At 33.3% G+C, this 20,690-nt stretch overlaps 1 protein-coding gene across 1 annotated transcript in view; it reads right to left on the bottom strand.

Annotated features, from left to right (window-relative positions):
* The window catches only part of RRP15 (ribosomal RNA processing 15 homolog), a 51,546-nt gene that overhangs the window by 5,461 nt on the left and 25,395 nt on the right, over nucleotides 1–20,690 (bottom strand). Inside the window, exon 4 of the mRNA XM_003767715.4 lies at nucleotides 14,637–14,838. Within this exon, the coding sequence (XP_003767763.2) occupies nucleotides 14,637–14,838 (202 nt within the window). The remainder of the gene's footprint in view (nucleotides 1–14,636; nucleotides 14,839–20,690) is intronic.

The raw sequence follows: 20,690 nt of genomic DNA, 5'->3' as shown, positions 1-20,690 counted from the left end.
ATGGAAATCAGCCTAACAGAATTTAAATATAATTTAACATCTCATATCATACACCAAGATAAAGCCCAAACAGATACATGACTTAAAAATTCTGGGTAGAATTCAGAACCAAACAAGGAACTGAAAATCACAGAAGACAAAAGGTATGAATGTGATTATTTAAAAGGGTTCCTTTTTTATTTATGTTTGTTTGTTTTTCTTTTTTGGGGGGGAGAGGGGAGGAGATGTAGCAATTAAAATTAGACAGAAGACAGATAAGGGAGGAAAATCTTTGCAGCACTTTTCTCCTATTAAGATCTCATATCCACAATATACAGGGTGTTTCAAAAGACAATGCTATTAAATTATTAAAGCTTAAGATTTTAAGAACCTTATAAATAAGTGGTTCAATTCTGTAACAACAAGAGCTGTCATTAAAAGGCAGATGGCCAAATGATATAACCCCAAAAGTCTTCTGTCAGAAATTTACGCTGCCAATAATCATATGAAAAAAATGTACCAATTCACTAAGAATTAAGAGTAATGTAAACAAAGACAGCTCTGTATTTCCAACTCACCCATCCATTGGCCTTAAGATGACCCCCACCCCCCCCAAAAAAAAAATTGGCAATTTTTGGAGAGACAGCAGGGAAATAAGCCCAATAATGTACTATTGGTGAAGCTTTGAATCAACTTATTCATTTTTTAAAAATTCATTTTTTTTAATAAATTAAAAAAGAGAACAATTCAAAACTATGTTCCCAAATCTACTAAATATTAGGCCTCTATTCCAAAGCAATAAAAGACCCATACGTGCAAAAAATATTTATAGAACATTTTTATAGTAGGAAAAAAACCCTGTAAACTAAGGCAGAACCCACCAATTAATGAAATACTATTATACAATAAGAAAGGATGAAATCAACAGTTTCAGAAAAACTTAGAAAGACCTGTGTGAACTGATACAAAATGAAATGACTAGAATCAAGAACAATTTAAACACTAACAATATTATAAAGCAAAACAACTCTGAAAGACTTAAGAACTCTGGTCAATGCTATGATCAAATAAGATTAGAAAAAATAGACGAAGCTTGCTACTTGCTTTATGACAAAAACATAATAAACTCAAGAAGCAAAATGTAACATATTTTTGGACCCAGACAATGTGGAAATGTTTTACTCAGTCATATATATGTTTTTAAAAAGTTGTTTTTCTTTTTATGATCTGGATGGTAGGGAGAAATAGAGAATATGAAAAAAGGGGGATAAGGTAGCGTTCCATAAATTCCCCCTCCCTCAAAATGAGGGTCACCGAAAGATGATTTTTAATATTAAAAAAAAAGAAGTCGGAAAGAAGCCATAAAAAGCAAATTAGCTAAGAAAGTTATATGTTGATCTTTTTATAAAAAAGAAAAGTCAACTTGCAAATTTTATATTTTTCAAGTTTGATGTACACTTCTACTTTTGTGTTCTACAAAGTACATATAAATGTCCATTTCATTTGGTGTTTGTATAATAAAAATAGAAAGAACAAAAAGAATATGAGGAGAATAAAAAGTTAAAAATTTTATGTTGTATATTCTATTATTGTAAGTTACTGTAACTTGATTAAATTGTGTGTGTTTGTATGCATACATACATATTTAGAGAGCTTATACTAGATAGACATTTAATTTAACCTGATGTCTAAGGGATATTTCAATAAAAAATTGATCAGCTCAGTCATTTGATCAGAAATGCAATAATCCAAATTACATCAATTTCTACCAGAAAAAAAAAATGAATTTGACTCATAGTAACATTTCCAGAATAGAATCCCTTCCATATCCCAAAATTAAGGGGTTTTTTGGGAAAAGATAATCAACAAAAAGAGGACTACATAAGTGAAAAGGATACTAGGATATTTCCTTCCCTAATATATGTTGGAAAGTTCATGTCATATCTTATGCCACAAAATGTTCATAAAGCCTGAAATAATAAAATCCCCAAAAGATCTTGGTACTTTACCATTTACTAGTTTACAATTTGGTGAAAATTTCTTTTATCCCTCCTTTTCATTTTTAAGGGAAAAGGTAGACTCAAGATATTGATTCTAATACTGAAAATCATAAAATCTTAAGAGTTAGAGGTAGGACCTAAAAAAAAATCAAGATATTATCACATGACAGTTACTCAACCTAGTAATTCTAAGAAAAATGACATATTAGAACTTTAGATCACAATGCTCTTTGCTTCCATCACATGGAAAATTGTCCTAACAACTAAGTATAGAAGGGTATAGGGGAAATTTAGTAGGCCCAATGAAGTAAACTTGAGTTTTGCTTAAAAAACAAACAACAAAAACACCACACTGATTGTCAGTGACCTCAAACAACTGATATAACTCTGCTGTAATACCAACTGAAAAGCAAACCCAAGCAGGACTTAAATGAAAGCCAGATGCTAAAAGACCACAAAATAATACCCTTCCCTCTAGCTGTGGCTTTATGAAAATATCCGATTAGAATAATACAAGCAATTTATATGTATTGAAAAGATGAAGCTTACCCTTCTTTGTAAAAATGTTCATCAACGAAACCCAAAACAATATTCTACTTCACAGTACAAAAGTTTTTTGTTCATACACATAGATTTTGGCAAATTAAACTGAAAACACAAATTTGGGCTTAATTTATTCATCTTTTATAAAACAAGAAATTCATTACTATGAATGGAGAAATAAAACTAAATACTGGACAAGAAACAATAAATGATTTTCTATATTTAGCAATTACCATGAGTTAATTTCATTATGTTTTTATTCCACAAAAAAAAATGCTCCTACTTTTCATTTTTTAATATATAATCTGGTTTGATCTACATAAAAAAAAAAAAAACTTGTCTTAATACTTGCTAAATAAGCTTTAATTCCCGTTATAAGATTTTATTAAAGTCCTTTACAGCTACTGTCAAATTTGGCACCAGAATCTGAAGCCTGCTTTAAAAAACTCCCCTTGAGCGAATAGTACCCCCTTTATTAACCACATACTCATAAAAAAAAATTAGGATGAACAACATTTATATTCAAGAAGATGAACATCAACGAGTATGAGCAACATAGTACAAAATTCCTTTACTTTAAAATGCATAGGGGATACAGATTTGAATTATGTGAGAATTATTATGAGGGGATTTTCTTGTCTCTGTGATACTACACGCAGGATCTTATCCTTATTGCAGATCTAACAAAATCAAAGATTTCTTTGTGATGGTTTTTCAGTTGTCTTAGATCTTTTTCTCCTGCCCTTTTCTCCTCTCTATCTACTTTTAATTTTTGCCCTCCTGTTGCACTTAGATGGCTTTCTGGGCAATAAGCCTATTTTGGCTTCATTTTTCGTTTACTGTTTGTATAACTCCCCAGATTCTATTTTTAAATTGACTAAGGTACCAAGAAAGCTACCAAAACTTCAATACATGATACTTGGGAGTAGGGAGGCCCCACAGGGCAGGCCAGCATGAGAAACACACCTCCAAATTATACTAATTTTAGCATTTTCTTAACAACAGAAATATAGACAGATTCAAGATGAGGAAGTAGGAATAACACAGACTAATACAGGACTATTTGATTATAGTCATGGTCATGCTACTGTACCTAACTCACTGCCTCTCTGAGGCAGCAAGGAGAGGAAGTTGGACAAGAAGCCCCTTCCAGTTCTAAAAACCCTTTTACCCCGATCTCTTAACATTATGTTTAAAAGAAACTAACTCTACCTTGTTCAGAATTCAGTACTATTGAAAATATGTTTGTTTTTTAAATTATAGAGAAAAATAACTAATTTCTATTGTTGCCCTTTCTTTCTCTTGTTCAAAGGTTCACAGTTCAGGTTATCATTGTGTGGGTCCTAAGAAGAAAGCCCAGCTTTCCACTTTCAAAGGACATCACCTTAACCTATAACTGATGAGATATTTTCTTAATAAGAATGACTATATATAAGTTGAAATGATCAAGATGCCTTTCCAAAGTCAAATGAAACAGACACTGAGACAGGTTTAGTACATTGCCAAATAAAACTTTAAATGTCATAAATCTTAAATCTGATGTTATATTGGTAACACACTTCCGCATCAGCCTCCTTGGAGTGGTTATTTTATCCAATGATAGGTAAGAGCAGTTAGGAAGGAAAAACTACCCTCAGGGATAGCCTTCTTTTCCCTTGTCTTCTCTCTGCCTCTCCCCTAATATTCCTAGTTGATGCCACCTAGAAAAACTGGAAATCACCTGTTTCAAACCTTTCAGTGAATGGAAGTCTACAAAGACTTACCACTACAACAGTCATTTGACTTGCTGTTTGGGCCTTTCCCTCTATCCTGCAGCTAAATTGTTTTATTTAATTGTATCCCCAGTATTAAATACCATGTTTGCCACACAATAAGCAATTATTAAATATCTCTTCTCTTATTCAATTTATTAAATACTTACTGTGTAATACACATGTAAAGTAACATGCAAGGCATTGGAAATACAAAGATAAAAATAACCTTACTTTCAAGCTTACATTTTAGTAAGAGGACACAATGTGTACACATGTAATTATAAGAAAATTTGATGCAATAAAAAAGTTAAAAAAGATGCAATAAAAGCATCACCACATGCTCTTTTACCAAAACCCAGTAACTACAAATCTTTATTTGTTAAAGATATAAATTCAGATGGAAATACACACATACACCCGCCCCCCCCCCCACACACACACAATAAAAATATTTTCTTAAAGATTTCTTCTACTAGAGTTAACTGGATTCATTGAACATTAAAAAGGTTCATTAATGATATTTGGACATAGAAACAAAAATCAGAAGGCAATTCAGAGAATACCTAGGACATCTGTTAGTTGAAAAGAATCTCATCTTCAACATCGCTAAAAAGTGGCCATCAAGTGTTCCTTTAAAAGAGCTCTCAAAAATGGGAAAAATCTTTTGAGACAGCTCTTTTCATGTTATGGCTCAATGAAAGATAAGACTTAGTAAATGGTAGACAAATCTTACTTTTTGGCCAACTTCCCCTCTTTCCCTGCCCCTATTCAGAATGGGGCACATTTGGGCTATCTCCCAGACTAGAGGATACTATTCATTGATTATCCTGTTCACTGAAGTTGAGGCCACCCAAAAGAAGGGTCCAAAATCATCTTCCTCCACTGCATAAAAATTTTCAGAATCACTATATTTCTTACCTATGCCTCAGGGTAATTTCATTTCCCTTTCCTTCTAATTTTATTTAAAAATGATGTTCAAAGTCAATATGCTATAGGACAATAACAGTTGGTCTCTGTAGGCTTCAGGGACACAGTTTTGACAATTTCTTACTAATTAGGGAGAAAAAAGAGTGCTTGAATTGGAATTAAAAGATTAAGGTTTGAATTTTAGTTCTCATAGTTCCTATTTGATAGTAAGTAAATAACATTCTCTAAGCCTTTTATGGAAAAATGAAAATGTTTCTATTACCAACTTCAAAAAGTTGTTACAAAGTGGTTTTTAAAAGCATTTGAAGCACTTCACTAATGCTGTTATTAGCCCAGAATCATAAGCTACTGTGAAAACAACTTATATGATTCTCTTTTTTTTTTTCATCAATATTATGGTGACAGCTAAAGGACAGCTAAGCTCCCTGAATTATGAAGAAAGCACAATATTAATCTTATGATCACATGCATAGACAGTTTGGAAACAGCACCCAAACACCTCCCATTTAATTAATTTTGTTTATTCTAGGGAACTATCCAAACGTGTGTGTGTGTGTGTGTGTTACTTAATTTAATAAGGCCATATTTCCTCCACCCTGTATCATCAGAAAAGACATATTTAAGTATAATGTAAAGCCCTAAGTTTTGGCTGACTTAAATTCTAAAGGAATCTAAATGAAGCCAAATATCCTCAGCAGTATAAGAATCTAATACACAGCCGTGTCTTAAACAGTGTGGTTAATTAGGTTGAGAAAAAGAAAAAATGCTTCGATAAAGGATTATAAGAGACAGCTAATACATAGAAACAATTTTATAAGGAGAAAATATATTTAGTGTAAGTGGAAAGAAATATTGTTCAGGTACCTAAGTGTATCAGCAGAGAGTATAACCAAAGTAATGGAGGATAACAAAAACTTCACTGAAATGAAAACAGAAAGACCCAAAGGGACTAAAATGAACTCAGAAATTAGGGCAGCCTTAAGAAGACAGGTGTATCTGTGAAGGAATAGGAATGAAATAAGTAGATCAAAGTCTCAGTAGACAAGCTCAGAGTTAGATTGAATAGGAGCTAGGGAAGTCCTAGGCAAAAGGAAGATTGGGTGAATGCTAAACAAAGCCAAGCAAAAGCCCTAACTAGTAGATGGCCTGGGGAATGTTTATACAGTTTTTCATAGTGTTAAGATAGGAGTATGCTTAAAATGAACTGATACTGTATGCAACATGACAATGATATTCTCAGGAAACTTCAGTGGTTAAGATACTTGCCCAGGGTCACATGGCTAGGAAGTATTAAGTGTCTGAGGCCAGTTTTTGAGGTGGGGAGGTCCTAAATTTACTGAAGGGAAACCTATAGGAAGTGAGTAATTCTGAGGAGAAATAATAAGATACTTTTTCATTATCTGATGATTTCAGCTTGAGTTTCTCAATAGGTAAAGAGGAATCAAGCAAGTTGACTGAGGGGAATACTGGTTACTCAAAATACCATAATATTGTAAAGAATATTTTAAGTAAAAAAATTATATATAGATATGCACATGCATACATGTATGTATATGTATTGCACATACACACATAGATATCTATGTTTACTATTATTAATAACACATATTAAGTAATTTTAATATGCTGCAATAATTTCTTTAGCGCTTTAATATTTTGTGGTTACACATTCAAGTACAATGGAAAAGGTAGATAAGAGTCATAAACTACTACCATTTCCTAAGAAGTTTAAATGAAGCAAAGAAATAACCACAAAAAAGAGGTCAAAAGCCTAAAAAACACTTGGTCTTAATAGACAAATTTGTCAGCCAAGATCAACAATGGTTTGGGATATAAATTCATTTATAAAATATCATGGGCAAGTATGCAACTCATTATAAGAAGTGATGGTAAGAGGAGAATGGGCTTCTTCAGGAGGCTCAACAGCTACTTGCCAGAGATGCTGTAGATAGAATTGTGGTTAAGATACTCACTGGTCTTGATCAGAGGGTCAGCAAACTGTATGTAGTAGACCAAGGGCCAATGGCCTGCCAGGAATAATTTTTACATTTTTAAATAAAATAAATCTTTTAAGAAACAAACAAACATAAAAGCTATTCTTCACTTGTTGACCTCAATCAATCCCAACTCCAGATAATTTATGAAGTCCCTTCAAACTCTGACTGTAATCAAGAGCCCAATTAGGCCCCGATAATCCCAAGAATATTTAAGGATGATATCAGGAGGGCAACAAACAAAAAAAGTAGAAAACACATGCCAAGATTAATATAATAAACCATTTTTTTCCATTAATGATTTAAATTGAAAGTCAAACTGATATCTTAAGACTGGAGGTAATTTCAGTGTCTCTCTGACTGCCTATTTTAACTCTAGTTTCTTGTTCCCAAAAGTTTTAGTTTAAGAATTCTAGAGTCCATACCCATCAACTTTGTGATGTTTAAAAACTAACAATCTTGTATGTAAACCTTTTGGCTTGTCTCAATAGATGAATGGCATTCCACATATTCCACTGTATCCAAATATCCCAAAACACAGTGTTTACGTATAGATGAATATCAAATGAAACAAAATAAAAACCTACTAAGACTTTTTCTTGAAGATTAGCCTGTTGGCAATTTAAATATAGACACACACACACACACACATATTATTTCCTATGTAATACCTTGCTTGCAATTTTATGCATGAGAAAATGAAGTAAATATTCTTTAGTCATAATCAATCATTGGATCAAAAATTTAAAGTTTGAAAGGACCCTAGGAACTATCTAGTTCAATCCTCTCATTTAACTAAGGCTCAATAAAATTAAGTGATGGGCCCAGGATTACACAATTAGTAACCAATTTTCTAAATCCAAATCAAGGAATTTTTTCCAATGTATATCACATTTATTCTACCTGATAAGTAACTTATCAGTATCTGAAAGTTAAAAGGGAAAATCCATACTCTAATGAACATTTACTACTCTTTCAAATAGTACTTTCATTATTATTTTTATTACAATCTTGACCCACCATCTCTTTCCACAAAAGTTCATATAAATCTACTGTTATCGTCATCAAAACCAATACCCTACTCTAAAATTCTAAGTTTTAAGGAACTTTTATCCTCAAAACATTTCCATGGAAATAACACATTAATATTCCATTATTACAAAGGAAGATATAGAACAGAATTAAGAGGCTTAAGGACCATGACTCAATTTAGGAGCTACAACTTGTTCTGATAACAAGCTTAGTACTTTTTCCTACTGCTTCTAAGTAACAAAACATACCAGATAATTTTTTTACAAAACCAGTATACTTTTAGAAAATATTACTTTAAAAAAGTTAATACTCTATTTTTCTGCCACTAAAGAAAGCTTTCTAATGTTATGAATTCATGATAATATTGAAGAAAAATCTTCACACAGTAGTATGAAACACACACACATATACACACACACACACACACACACACACACACACACACAGAACATATTATCCTGGTCTCAAGAGGATTAAGAAATACCTTGATAAACAGCTAATTTTATGAAATAAAAAGCTTTTGGCACATTGCCAGCAAAGTAATTACTCCCATCTGGAACCCAAAAACTTGCAAAGAGTCTCTGATTTCAAATGAAACAAGTAAACATTTAATAGAAACTCTTCCATTTGTTGTCGCAGCATAGACAATAAAGTAAAACTGAAGTAAAAACAAATATATAATACAAATACATATGATCTAAAGCCCAGGAACACATGCATGGAGAATAGATATCTGTGATAAGTAGCAAAATCAATCTTGGCCATTTCCCTCATAGATAAAAAAAGTCAAAGGATATGAAAAAAAATTCTCAATTATTAACATGAAATTAATATGAAAGAATGCTCAAAGTCCCTAATAATAAGAGAAATGCAGATCACCACAACTATGAGGTTTTTTTACCTTACATCCAGAAAACATGCAGAGGATAAGACAGGAATAATACATGTTGGAAGTTGTAGAAAGAGAGGCACAATAATGACCTACTGATGGAGCTACAAATTGGTCCAAACATTTTAAAAGGCAATTTGGAATTACACAAAGAAAGCAACTAAAATGGCCTTGGCCCATAATCCAAGGTTTCAAAGTTAGACATATATACTAAGAATAACAGAGGGGGAAAAGGTCCTATATACATCAAAATATAGCAGTACTTTTTTGGGGCACCAAAGTACTGGAAACAAAAGTAGATAGTTGATATCCATAGATCTTGGAATGGCTAAAAAAACTGTAGTACTGATGCTGTTTGAGTGGTCTAGAGGTTAGCAGTTATAAGAGAGTTATTAAGAATCCCCTTTAAATTGGCCGCTGGTTTTAGGAGTGCAAGAATTCATTCATTCCTGAATGTTAGTTGCAAAACTAAAGTTTATTGTTAGATAGAAATCAGTTCAATCAGAGGCTGACTTCATAGTGGCAGATCTATGGAAAATGAAGTTTTGCATTGAGAATGCAGTTCTCAGTGGACAGAAGGTCCTGACAGAAAAAAAAAACAGAAAGGGAGCTGCCAAGGTCCATCTGCAAAGACTTTAGTTGATGGAAGCTTATTATATTGGGTATAGTGGGAGCTAGGAAGCCCGAGCAAGTCAGATTGGGCGCTGGAAAAAGCCCAGATCTCCTATTGGAATTCAAAGGGATGCTTTTGGACTGGGATTTGTAATTGAATCAAATGCTCTGGCATCCTGGAAAGACAACTTGTCTGGGGAGGATATGCCTCAGTCAGGAGGGGCTGGGAATCTGAAAGGAATCACAGATCAATAGGAAATATACAGTTTCTTAAAGGGACTCCAACCCACTTCAGTACTAAATGTGGTAATAAATGTACTACAATATATGTTTTAAGAAACTGTTATAACAATAACTACAGGGAAGTATAAAATGACTCATAAGAACTGATACAAGTTAATAAGTAAATATCAAAACATTCATTAAACACTTTCTATGTGCCCGGCACTCTGCTAAGTGCTGACAATAGAAGGAAACATGAGACAGTCCTTGCTCTCAGAGAAGACAACACATGATAATGTTGAGGTATTGATCAAATGTTGAGGTGTAGGCCAAATGTTGAGGTCTAGATTTGGGGTACCTAAATGAAATTAGGGTGTAGTTAAGGTCTAGTGGCAGATTTGGGGTACAGGGAGTCAAACAGAGTTCCCCAGCAACCCCCTTGGATTCGGCACAAGGATACGGCGGTAAATGAGGTCTAGTAGCGGCGCGAGTCCCCAATAAAAGCATTTATTAGCCCAAGAGCTAGATTGATAAAAGAGGTTTATTGCTGAGTTTAGAAGTAGGAGATAGGTGAAGGTAGAAATAAGGAGGGCACTGGACAGAGGGTCCAGTGGACAGAGGGTCCTCACATGGCTGGCATGTTTGGAATCTCTGCAAAGAGGGGTTCCCATCATGGCCCTTTTGTAATAGAAGACTTAGCTCGAGGGGCTTTTGGGTGTAGCCCCAAAGTTGGCTCAGATCCGGGTGGGGCTGGGACAGGTCTGCATCTTCTATTGGAATTCAAAGGGACAAGGATTTGTGAGTCAAAGGGTAATTTACATTAACTTGGGGGGGTTGGGAATCAAAGATTGGAATCTTTCCCGCATCAATAGAGTTCAAGTGGGTGGATGGAAAGATCCCCAAATCCTAAGGATGGGGCAGATGGCAATGTCCAGGGATCCTTCAAGTACCACAGAAACTTAGATGAGATTCCTTAGAGGTTTGGGGACAAAGCAGTAAAATAGATGGTGACATTATTGCTTGGCAGTGCAATGAATATTAAGGGTCTTTAGTGAGCCCTGGCTCATCCAAGCAGTGTGAGCAGCCATGTCAATCTTCCTGCCTGGTGCTCCCTGGAATGTAGGCAGCTCAAGGAGACAAAAGAAAGGAATGAACTGTAACTCTTATGGAGGGGTTTTTATACTAAGCAATCAAGAGGATTGCCACAGGTGAGAAAACCAGTTTTTCTACTCCAATACTATCCAGGTAACATACTTCTGGATATTTCACAAAGACTGAAGTATTCTGACTAGGACTGCAAAGCTAGCTAGCCTGTATGATGAGCAACACATTTCAAAGTATTCCCCCTCAGTGAAATAGGCACAGAAGAACTTCTCCATACTGAAAATAAATTTAATATAAAAGCTGCCTGAGTAATTATAGTTTTTATTATATACAATTATAATAATTATATCACATTAGCTATTTTCCTAGAACAAATCTCAGAAATTGTGCATGTTTTATTACCATCTATTATCTACCACCTATTCAGAACAGGTTCTACAATATAATGCAAAGAGTACAGGAATTGGGTGACTCAGCCTTTCAAAGCTAATTTCACTTAACCTCTGTGAGCCTTAGGTAGCTTATCTATAAAATGGGGAAAACCATACTTTCCTTATATATACCTATGGTTATTTTAAGTAAAGTGTTTTGCATATCATAAAGCAACAACAGAAGTTCGCCATATTTCTTTATAAGTAATAACAGCAGGGAGAGGAAAGGATTCAGGTACTATTATGGTCTCAGTGGCTTGGTGAATCAAGTATTATTGAGATTCACAAAGTTAAATACAATACAGGAAAAGGAAGGCTCCAGGGAAGATCCATAATGTTGGGTCATTCTCTTTCCTGGGCCAGAGTTAAAGACCCATTTCCTCATATTTATGTATTCTTTTCTTTGTAAAAGTTGCCCTCATCTGATCTATAGTTTTTGATCCCTAATTCTACTCCCTGATTGCAACCTCCTATAATTTACCTTTCAATATCATGTTCCATTTCTCTTTTCCCAACACATTTTCCTATTCTCAAAAAGCTTCATTTGCATCTATCACCATTTTTGACCCCAGATAAACTGGTAAATCATTCAAACATTCACTGCTTACTACCCTAAAGTTCTTTGACCTTAATATTCTCCTTTCCTCCCTCATCTCCTCTTTCATACTTACTGCCAGGTTCATGAGCTACATTCTCATCCCTGGAAAATCCCTACTATTTAAATGTTTCCATTGCTAAATAATCTCTGAGAGTTGCCGGGAAAATCAAGTCAGTTTTGCTTAGGACAAGTTCTCGATATATTAACTTCAACTGGGACCTCATTTATCAATGTGATGGATAGATTACTAGATTTGGCATCATGTAGACATGGATTCAAATTCCATCTTGGCTACTTAATACCTTTATATCCCTGGCCAAATCATTTCATGTCTAAGCTTCAGCTTCCTTTTCTATAAAATGAGAGTTGAAACCTATCACCTTTCAAATCCCTTCCAGTTTTAAATTTATGATCCTACAATCCCATGATGCTGAACGATCCTCCTCTTCTAAACCATATCAACTTCTGAAGCTCATTCTCCTCATGACTTTACTTAACTTTTTTTTTTTAATGGGGGCAGTGGGAGTAGATGAAGTTAGAGAGGAATAAATGCCAATGACTGGATTGGTATAAAGATTTGTTGATGAGGAAATTAACTTTTTAAATGAATACTGTGATATCAACCTAAAAATATTATCCTACTTTTAAAATGATACAGAAAACATAAGTAAAACTCCTACTTTATAAATATTAAATAAAAATATTTGAGGAAGAAATGAGAAAGAAACTGGAAACAAATGACCCATTTAGTACAAAATCAATATTTCTTCATTTCAACCTTACCCTTACCCTTTATTTCAAATCAAACCAAACCAAAACCATACCATACCATGCCATACTTGTGATAACTTGGAGAGAAAATATGGTGTAGGTATAATGGGAAATAAGTTCAAAGGTTCATGGTATAATATAATTCAAAATATCAGCAGGAGGGAAATTTCCATTTCATATACTATTTTTAAAAAACCTGAACATCAAAGCAAAAATAAGTTTTTTTTTTTTTAAATTATTCTGAAATAAGGGAAAGAAGCCAAACATTTAGAAATCCCTTCTCTTTGCTCTCTCCTTTCTGTACAACTCCTAATTTTTTTTTTTTTTTTTACTTCTTTCAATAAAAATATCACTGGCAAATCTTCAATATGTTGTCATTTTGGTTAATAAAAAGCACAAATTCCCAAATGTGAGGTTTATAATTACTGTTGACAGTCACTCTACAATAACAGTACTAGTGGGCATCTCTAGTAAATAAACATACAAGTTAGTTCTTTTGAAATTAAAAATATTGACACACTTTAAAAATTGAGAAATGCATGCCAATATTAAGCCAAATGGTAATTTAATCAAAGAACTTTAAAAACACTTCAACACTATGTTTGCATGAAATTCCTAAATGTTCTTTGTGCCACAGAGTTTTTCAGCACGCTTCATCAAAACAGAAACAAAAAACACATGACAGTGTCCTGACTGATTAAAGTACTTCTCTTTGGCATTAGAAAGCACTTAAGCTACAGCAGTAAATTAGTGACAAAAGAATTGTTACACTACTACCAAGCACATCAAAGTCAAATTATAAATGCAAATATGCATTTAAAATGTATTTTTAAAAAAAAGTTTAATTTCTAGGATAGGAACATGTATCTGAAGCATTCATTTCATATAACTTCTAAAGCAAACCACTGAGGGTTAAATATTTTTATAATAATCAAAATTATATATATTATGACTTTAGTTCAACTAGAGAATCTAGTTTTGATATTAAGGTAATGAATAAAAACTTATAACTCTTTTCTCTCCGTCAAATATATATAAAAATACCTTAACCCATAAAACTAACTGATAAACAATACAGGACAACATGTAGATCATCATGCTCTCCAAGAACTCAACTCCTTTTATTTTTCTAAACTACAGGCCAAATTATTTCCTAAGAAATATAAGGCTGTACTGTGGATTTGCTTCTGTATGCCCAAATGAGCAAAATGCATGAGTTTACATGTTGTCTAAATGTTGTCATTTCACTTTTAAATTATAGAGCAATGAGAAACAAAGTTGTCCTGTAATTCATGGTTCCAAAATCAGATAAATGTTGCTGGCTACTTCTACACTGCTACTTCTTAAAAAGTCAATGAAAGAGTATACAAATTGGTATGGGACCAGAATCCCCAAAACTGCTAAAAAAAAAAATTATTAATATCATGTTATACAATTTCTGCTTATCAAGAAAAATTGCTAGCATATGTATCATGAATTTATACTTATAGGGATGATGAAGAGCAAGGAGAGGCTTTAAAATTTTAATGCTGTAAGGGTCATATTTCTTACTCTTCCCTACTGTCCACTAAGCACAACTGGAAGGAGACTATATAATTGTTACAGTATTATTAATGATAATAATGTTATATTTTCCATTTTTTTTGAAATTCTCATACTTATTACTGCACTGATATTTCTAGGCAACATGTACTTATTTGGAGTGACACAAGACAAAAGGCACAATAAATCTTATTCATTAATACAAAAACATTCACCTTAGAGAGCAAGTTCTTCTTACCTGTTTGTCTTTTGAATTTTGGTCTGTGGAACTCCTGCTGTCTTTGCTTTCATCTACTCCTCTGAGAACACTAATGAAATCTTTCTTGGTGACTGTTGACATCAACTTTGCACGTTTTCTCACAGAACCTCCAACTTCTTTCAGTTTTTCATCAACATTCTTCTGGTGCTTCCGAACAGCATTGAATAACTGCACCACACCTCTGCAAATTAGGCAACAAATCCCCCCCCCCCCCATTCTAATTAAAAATAATAAAAGACAATTACAGCCAGAAAACTGTACTTGGATGCATTAAAAAAAATTTTTAGATACCATTTTTTTCAAGTCACAATCTGATGCTTTTAAAAATGAAAATCACTATTAGGATGAATTATGTGGTTTTCAAGGTATAAATAGAATGCCAGAACCCAAGTTGTATGTTAACATTAGATTGTCATCAATAATAATTGAAGTTATAGAATATTTCAATGGGTTTGTTTCTATCTAGATGTGGAGATTCCCCATACTAACAACATCAATCATAAACCCCATGTCATCTTATGTGATTTTTGCCAATATTTTTCCCTTATGCTTAAGGACTTTATCTAGGTCTTTTTATATTTTATGGCAAAAAGGGGTGTCTATCTGTTTACATGGTCATACCACATTTGCAATCTACTATTCCAATATTCTAAAGTAGGGTTGCTCAGGAGAATCCATGTTGAATTTGATGAGCCTTTCCCATCTACTTACTATAAATACAGAGCTTAGACCTTTGTCAGAAGGGGATATCTCTCATTTAACCAGACATGCTATTAGCCCCTTATTAGGAGAATAATGCAAATTCCTTAGTAGTCCTCAGTAGTGAGGGCTCCCCTGATGACTGGCAACTGAAATCTTATCAAAGAAACCTCTTTTCAATGTTGTCTCTAAACTTTTCTATTTGGGACTCTTTCAATATTCTTTATAGTCCCTGGACTTTTATATTAGAGTTCCAGTACTGCAGAAGTAAGAAGTTATAACACATGATCATAGTAGATAAGATTGCCCATAGAAGACTGAGATTAGAATTTCTTAGACCTTGAATTCTCGCTGCTTTTCTGTTTCCTTTTCTAATTGATGTCAATGACTAGAGAAACTGAGAAACGGACCTTTCTAATCTTGGAGGATACTTAATGAGTACTCTTGCGTCCAAGAGCTGTGCAACAGGCAACTGAGAGGAAAAAAAAATTTCCAGAACAGCACACAGGCTGGCAAAAAAAGTACCAAAAGGAGGATCCTCTAACTGAAAAAACGCCCATGTGTGGGCAGAAGATCTGAATCCTGCAAACACTCTACAAAAATTAATATAGATTGCTCAGATAGTATTGTTATGAGGTGAGGGAAAAATATCCATTCAACACCTACAAGGGTTTTTACTTTCTGGAAAACTAGATACAATAAACTTCAAATAGTTTATGTCTGTTTATGCTTCCCTTTGAGCCCTTTTTGTCTAATACATTTTCTCTGGCTAAGAAAATAAAAATTGGTCCATTCCCAATACACCTATTAGACACTGTGTAACTTTATGAGAAAAGAAACTGTCACCCACATGAGTCACACATCTAAGTTTTTCTTTAAAGATTTCCCTAGAGAAATCCTGATGAGTCATTTACAAGCAAAAACAAATAAATGAATAAACCTTTTGGGGTCAGATCCCCAAAACTGAGTAAGATACAAGCCATGGAGTAAAATATATTTTTTCACTGTGGTTCTTCACAACTTGTTGAGCAAAAGTATTTATTACATATGTACTGTAGCTTATTTTACATCAACCATTAATTTCTATGTTGTCTTTAGTCATTCCTAATTTTAATCCTTTGGAATTGTAGTAATATAAAATTCACAACTTTAGAGCATTCTAGAGGATATCTGTTTCAAAAAGATCAGTTTTTACAGTTTCAAAGAAATAAATCTGATTTATAATTTAAAGTGCTTATTTTATTTTAAATGTTTTTACTCATTTGGTGTTTTTGTTATTTGTTTCTTTTTCTGAAGTGAATGGTTTTGGAAACCATTTCTGAGAATTCTTCTGGCTGAGCCAATCTGTGTGCAAGGGAAATGAGCAGACACTGAGGCAACAGATCACCCCAGATATAACGTATATGTCACCAATTCAATATCCATAATAAATCTTGCATTCACTGCCTTTTCTCTACTAGTTACTACTAATTAGTACTCTAGTTTGGGCTCTTATCATCTCTCACTTGTTTGGGCTCTTATCATCTCTCACTTGTATTGTTATAACAGTTTCCTGATTGGTCTTACTGTTTCATATTGCCTCCTCCAATCAATATTCCACACAACTTCCAAAATACCACTCTCTCCTTTTCAGAAAACTCTCTCCCAATTACTTCTACTATTTCTTGGAATGAACTCCCTCAGTGATCTCTTCCTTCAAGTTCTTCTATGTGAAGATTGTTCTGGAAGCTTCCCCTACCCCCATTCATGCCCTCCTCCCTCATACTATTTTTTATTTAACAACTTTACATATATTTGTATTTATTCTTTTCATTTATTTTGTCTGTATTATTTATGTCCTTATGGTCTTCCCTGTTGTAAATGAAAATTACTGGTCTGGCAACTTGTTCAACAGGGAGATTTTGTAAGGAATTTACTAGAAGAAAGAGACAAGAATCTTCTAAGGTGAGAAAGCTGTCGGGCAGGGAAAGGATTTCAGGGATTCAGTGGCAAAGCAGGATAATTATGTATCATTCCATTCATATATGTAATAGTTTAGCTAATACTCTAACCTTCTTTCAATTCATACACACCATTCTAGTTCCCATCTTCTCATCTTTGTGTCTTTGCATAGACTATCCACCATGACTAGAGGGAATTCCTTGCTTATCTCTATTTCTCAGAATCATTAGTTTCTTTATAATTTCACAGCTTCAGTAGAACTTGCTGTGTGGTTTTCCCTGATCTTTCCAACTAGTAACATCATCCCTTCATTTTCACACTGCTTGGGTGTTTATTTTATTTATATTTCTTACATGTTGTCTTCTGCATAAAAATTAAGTTCCTAGGGGGTCAGAAACTATCTTCTTTTGTGGTTGCTGTTTCTCCAGACTCACAAATAGGGTTTGTTTGTCACAAATTGTCACAAATACTTGCTGGCTGAGTAATGATTTAAAAAAAAAAAAATCAGTTTACAAAAAAGGCATGAAGGGGGAAAAAAGGGAGAAATCTTTTCAGAAAAAAAAAATACTTCAAGGCTCCATGAATGAATGGATGAAAAAGCACCTCAGTATAGATTCTAGCTTTATTCTAACACAAATCATGTCTTTCACAACCCACTCTTATCTTGTTCATTCATGTCATCACATAAATTCTTCAAAGGCTGATTCTAATGTTCTAAAGAATACACTATGCTTATTTAATAGTAATTCCAAGGTATGTGGACAGCCCTAGAGCTCATTCATTTGTTATTCTTGATTCATTGTTTATTCATCCATTCATCCACTCTATACAACCAGCCCACCCCCTTTTTCATTCACCCACCCTACTCATTAAGTAGATATGCCCCAGTTTTCATGTATAAGTCACTATTGGTATCATGCTATAAATGACTTACATTTACCATATACCTTTTAGTTTCCCAGTTCCTGCAATTTTCAGTCATCTGCAGATTTAATGACTTTTAGAGAATTAACAAAGGAAATATAAGAGTTAAAAATGTTATTTCTGCAGCAGTTGGCAAACCAAGTGGCATGTATTATCTTATGTTATAGAATTAGCTATGAATAGAGGTCTAGACCTAGAGTCAAGAAGACCTGCATTTAAATCTAGCCTCAGGAATTTAGAACAACAACAACAACAACAACAAAAAATCTAGCCTCAGGAATTTACAAGTAATGAGACCAGGAACAAGTCACTTAACCTCGGTTGTCTCAGTTTTCTAATATGTAAAAGGGTGTTAAAAACAGTACTAAACTTGCCTTGTTGTAAAAATAAAATAAAATAGTATTTGTAAATGCTTAGCACATAGCAGATGTTACAAAAATAATTTTCTTCACCCTGTTTCCTTTTATTGTCATAAACATAATTCATAACAATTACTAGCATGAATTATAAAAGATTGGAATTAATGAAACTTTCTCCTACATAATGCAACCTAAGCTTTTCTTCCTGCTGCTATTTAATTCTTGGCCCACCAATCTAACAACTTATAGAACTTAACATATGTACTAATGGTTATCCCTCCAACTACATATCATCAACTATACATCATAATCTACTAAAGATATTCTACGTGACTACATATTTCACTATAGCAGTTGTCATAAAATCATTTTTTACTTAAATTAATTCATGAGAGACACTCTGGTTGAGGAGATACTGTAAAAATGTACTTGGATCTACTGTTACCTATTTAACATGTATACAACTGCTTGCCATCTGGGGGAGAGGATGGAGGGAGGGAGGGGAAAAATTGGAACAGAAGTGAGTGCAAGGGATAATGTTGTAAAAAATTACCCTGGCATGGGTTCTGTCAATAAAAAGTTATTTAAAATAAATAAATAAATGAATAAATAAAAATTTTTTAAAAAATGTACTTGGTTCTACCAAATCAATTCTTTAAAGATAAAAATCAAATAAATCTCTTAGCTATGTGACTCTGTCTGCAGAAGCCTTTCTATTATGTTTTGTTGAGGATATCCTTAACGTATGTATAAATCACTTTAAAAGATTTTTTAAAGATGAGAGAGTATACATAAAGCCTGATTAGTAGGTTCAGATTTTTTTGTTGACATTTGGGGGAGGAAGGGTAAAAAGAAAGCCCATTTTCTGTCATATTTTTCAATCTTAACATGGAACTTCAGAACTCTAAAAAATGATGTTCTTAAAATGGAGTCTCTTACAAAAAAGATTTCTTTGGCATATGGTTATCCCTCTTCAGTCTTTCATTTTAGGTGTCATGAACAAGTCTTCCTGACTTACTGTACTGAATTGTACTGTATGAAGAGAATAGAATAAATAAGGTAATGGTTGTACTATTATTGATAAGAAATATGGGCATATCTGTTCCAATTACTGTCTCTTTCTTACCCTCAATAAAAATTCTTTTAATGATGTCTTAGGAAAGTCTTCAACTTCTTGGCAGACTCATAGTCCCCTCAACCACATTTTTACCTTTTGTAAAAAGCATGATAAAAATAGAATCTATTGGTATCTTCTTCAATGTTTTACCAAAAAAAAAAAATTAGTTTCTAAATTTGTACTCACCTGCCATGTATCTCTGTTTGGAAAGGAAATATATTTGCTGAATGAAAAAGTTTTTGAGAACAACCTCCCTATTGTGGTTTTTGTACAGCATTGTTAAATTTTCTAAGAAACTGAAATGTGGTCAACAGTCATCTTTTTTCACCCATTTCATAATCCTCAACTGACAGTTGGTTTAATTAGATTGGGTACAATCTAATCTGATTCTATGAATTATCAATACCTTATTTTTATCTTTTTTTTCCCCTCTGTTCTGTTATTGATTTTGAAATCTGCTTTAACTAGTAAGTAGTTTGACTATCCATAGACAATCGATTCTGAAATTATTACTGAGTAACCAAATGTCTGTTATTTTTATTTTTTAATAATTTTGAATTCATCATAGAATTTTTTGGTTAACTTTTGATGTGTAAGTTAAAATAATATTTAGAATGACCTCTTGTTTTTAAGCACTTTATAAGCACTGCATGAAAAAGGCAATATATCACTGACAAAAGGTCTGAATAAGCAGACCAAGATTTGATTCACAGCTCTGACACTTATTAGATATGAATCTCAATTTTCTCTTCTATAAAATGAAGCTAATAATAATTCATTATCTTCCAAGCAGGTATGCTTTAAGAAAAGTCTGTAATTTTGTAAAATTAAAAATACTAAACTATTACCCAAAGGCAAACCGGTCTAATAATTATCCCATTAAAAGATGTTTCTTTAGTTTCTGGATACACAATAAAACTGACTCTGCCAAATCAGCTGCCTATTCAAGAAGAGTCTGTCAGTAGCTATTTGATTTCACTGCAACTTCAAATC

The sequence above is a fragment of the Sarcophilus harrisii genome, chromosome 4 (genome assembly GCF_902635505.1).
Source record: "Sarcophilus harrisii chromosome 4, mSarHar1.11, whole genome shotgun sequence".
NCBI classification, from domain to species: Eukaryota; Metazoa; Chordata; class Mammalia; order Dasyuromorphia; family Dasyuridae; genus Sarcophilus; species Sarcophilus harrisii.
The sequence above is the reverse complement of the archived record's forward strand: the minus strand, read 5'-3'. Positions and strand labels throughout refer to the sequence as shown.